General features: G+C 37.9%; 1 protein-coding gene across 1 annotated transcript; it reads right to left on the bottom strand.

The window, feature by feature from the left end:
- Positions 1 to 1,454: 1,454 nt before the first annotated feature.
- LOC141700404 (uncharacterized) lies at positions 1,455 to 2,000 on the bottom strand. The gene has a single exon (XM_074504186.1). It carries the CDS (start codon positions 1,998 to 2,000, stop codon positions 1,455 to 1,457), a length of 546 nt encoding a protein of 181 aa, XP_074360287.1.
- Positions 2,001 to 3,592: the final 1,592 nt, after the last annotated feature.

Raw genomic sequence — 3,592 nt, 5'->3', positions numbered from 1 at the left:
ATCTTACCTCATGTTTATTACATCTCCTTCCTTTTCCTTTTTTTTGTATATTTTATTGGCTGAAATTATTTTTTCGGTTTGGTGTCAGTTTTTATCCGATGTAATGCATATTCTGGAAGTATATAAAGCTGATGAGGATAAGGATTTTCCCTCGAAGGTCGAGGAGGAATGTGAGGCTTTAAGGGGCGAGAAGAAGAAAATGATTGTGGAACTGGGAGACTTGAAGGGTCGAGTCGTTGAGCTTTCAAAGGCGAACTCTAGTTTCCGAGCAAAGGTATTCTATTTTATCGTTTTCTCACAGTTATATAAAGTTTACTCGCATGTTCGTTATTGCCATTCTTCTTAATTGGTCAAGATAAGTGAACTTGAGGTTTCCAATTCTAATCTTGAAAAGAAAGCAGAGGATACTGGGGTTAAGATAAGTAATTTGAAGACTTCGTTGTCAGAAGAAAAGAAAGGGCGAGAAGTTGCGGAGGGTGACCTGTCGACCCTTCGCATGAAGTATGAAGCTTTGGAAAAGGAGAATGCTTCTTTGAAATTAGAAGTGGAAAAGGGGGTTGAGGATATTGTTTGAGCGCTTGGGGACGGTTATTCTCGTTGCTATAACAGAATTTTGTCGGCGGGTTTCGGTGTGACGGAGCACTACTTCCAGAACTACCTTTGATATTATGCCACAGCTAATAAGGAACAAGATCCAGGCCCCAATGGACCCCAAGATCCTTGAAGGCGAGGAATGCCTCGTGACTTGATGTAATTTTGATTTGTGGATTTTATGTGTTTTCGATATTGCTGTCTTTAAAACTTTTGGTTAGGTTGTCATGTTAAGACCTTGCTCGGATATTTCTATGCTGCTCCAACAAGCTTACCTTTATCTTGCTCTAGCCTTTTTTTCTTTTCTTTGCATTATTGTCCGTTTATAACTTAAATTGCTTATCTGTATCCTATCTTTAAAGTGAAGTGAATTTGTTTACTTCGTATTGTTTATACTCCTCTGGGTTTATGTGTATAAGGTATCTCGAGAATTGGAAATTTAGTGTTGAGTAGTAACCTGTTATTATTATAGCATCTGTTGTGACCAATACTATAGTGTTGTTGCATTTTTCTTTTTGTAATAGAGTGTTGTTTAAGAATAATGAATTATTAAGAATTTGGAGTTAGATTTCACTTGATTCCATAATTTCTTTCTATGGGTCCGTTATAAAATATCATAAATTCAACGTAGTAGGAAATGAACTTTTATTAATAACTTAATGGGGTTTTAACGGGGATCTCATATCAACCTTTTTTCGTGAAACCAATTTCATAGGCGGAAAGAGATAGCGTTCACTCCTCTAAATTTACTAAACAGATCATTGATAAAACTTCTTTAAATGGATGTCATTCCAAGTATTTTTGACCGGGGTTCCGTCAAGCTAAGCCAATCGGTTAGTTCTGGGTGCCACGATATTAGTTACTTAATAAGGGCCTTCCCACGGGATCTTGAATTTTCCCGTGACAGTAGGTTGCGATGTTGCCGACTCTCGGAGTACTAGGTCCCCAACTAGAAACTTTTTAAATTTTAATTTCTTGTTAAAGTAGGCGGCTGTTCGTTCTTGTTGTAGGAGAACTCTGACCACTGCGTCATCTCTAACTTCTTCCAAGAGAATGTTATGAAGATACAGTCCTTCTTGTGAAGTAACGGGATCAAAGTATTCGACCATTGGAGAGTTTAGAAAAACTTCGACAGGCAAAACAGCCTCGAGGCCAAAAGCCATTTTGAATGGAGAAACCCCCGTCGCAGTCCTTAGCATCATCCTGTAAGCCCATAGTACATTAGGAAGTTCATCGACCCACGGTCTAGGTAGCTCGTCGACCCTTTTCTTAAGCCCTTGTAAAATTGTACGATTAGAAACTTCCACTTTCCCATTAGATTGTAGGTAGGCCACAGATGACTTGACGTGTTTTATCTTGAATTGTGACAAGGTATTTGTGAATTTCTCACCCCACAAACTAGGTTCCATTATCAGTGACTATGATTCTTGGTACACCAAACCTGAACACAATGTATTCCATCAAGAATTCAACCATTTCTTTCTCATGTATTTTTGCGAGGGGTCGGGCTTCGATCCACTTTGTCGCATAGTCGTCAGCAACAACGATGTATTGAGCTTGATTCTTGGACTTTTGAAATGGCCCTACAATGTCAATGCCCCACTGAAAAAATGGGCAGGGGTTTGAGAACATGAATCATTTCTACCGATGGTCAATGAGACACTGTTCCATAAATTTGACATGATTTGCATTTTTGAACAAAGTATTCACAATCACCTCGCATTGTTGGCCAAAATAAGCCCTGTCGCATTATTTTCAAAGCCAAGTTTTTGCCTCCCAAATGATCTCCATAAATGCCTATATGAACCTCGACAATCGAGGTGTGAGCCTCTTCTGCCCTAAGCGCCGAAGGAGAGGTTCCACAAGGCCTCGCCTATAGAGCTTGTTATTTAATACATAGTAGTTTTTTGCCTTGTATGCGACGGCTCGAGCAGCATTCTTTTCTTGTGGTAACTTGTCCATCAAGATGTATTCTAGGATTTGCGGGCGCAAGTCAAGAGCTACAGAAATCTCATTAACATTTAGTACCTCGATAGACAGCATATTCCTCTCCTCGACATAGATAGCTTCAGATGTGGCTATCACCGAAGATGCTAATTTGAACAAAGCATCATCCCATTGATTTTATTCTCGGCAGATGTTCTTAATAGTCCATGAAGAAATTTTCTTTAGGAGAGACATAGGAAGGACTAAATATGCTGACATCCGGGGGTCGTGAGCTTTGAACTCACCTTGCATTTGTTTCACGATAAGTTGGGAGTCGCCAAATATTTCTAGAATCTTCACTTCAAGCTCATTTGCTAAACGTAGCCCTCCAAGTAAGGCCTCGTACTTAGCCACATTGTTTGTTACCGGGAATAGAAACTTGAGCACTTGTTATATCTTGAAGCCTTCTGGGCTGATTAAAATCACGCTTGCACCACCTGTTAACATCGTAGAAGATCCGTCGAAGTACAGAGTCCATGCCTTCTGTAATATCCCATATTTGCAAATATTATTATTATTATTATTTGGAATTGTTTATGTGATTTTATGTGAATCTTAGTGAATTATATGATAATTGGAAGTGATGTCTGGATGTTTATATGTGATAAATTTTGAGTATTTCATATTTTATATGTCGAAAATAAAATATAGATAATTGTGATATTTTCTGGTAATTTTTGGACTGTTATATGATTTTATAATAATTTATAGATTTAATAATTATTTTCTGAGTAATTATAAAACTATTTTATAAAGCCGGGAATCGTTCAACTTCAACCGTTTTTGCGTTTTTACAACCCGAAACTCTTCCGAAAACTCTTTCCTAACCTAATCTGATAATTCCGGACATTTTATGTGTTTTAACTTTTTCGATCCGGATTATGGTTTGACCCATACGCGTCCCGGCGTAAAATTTTCGACACGACAAATATTTTGATAAATCAACAAAACCCGTATTCTCGAAAGGCGGGATATTATTACATTATTTTCGTATAAAGTGTTTTATAAGAAGCTC

This window comes from Apium graveolens, chromosome 2 (assembly GCF_009905375.1).
Source record: "Apium graveolens cultivar Ventura chromosome 2, ASM990537v1, whole genome shotgun sequence".
NCBI classification, from domain to species: Eukaryota; Viridiplantae; Streptophyta; class Magnoliopsida; order Apiales; family Apiaceae; genus Apium; species Apium graveolens.
Note: the sequence above shows the minus strand (reverse complement) of the source record. Positions and strands in the feature narration are given on the sequence as shown.

Bases quoted from the DNA above. Each gene is read 5' to 3' on its own strand.
- LOC141700404 (XM_074504186.1), bottom strand. From the start codon at position 2,000: ATGGAACCTAGTTTGTGGGGTGAGAAATTCACAAATACCTTGTCACAA.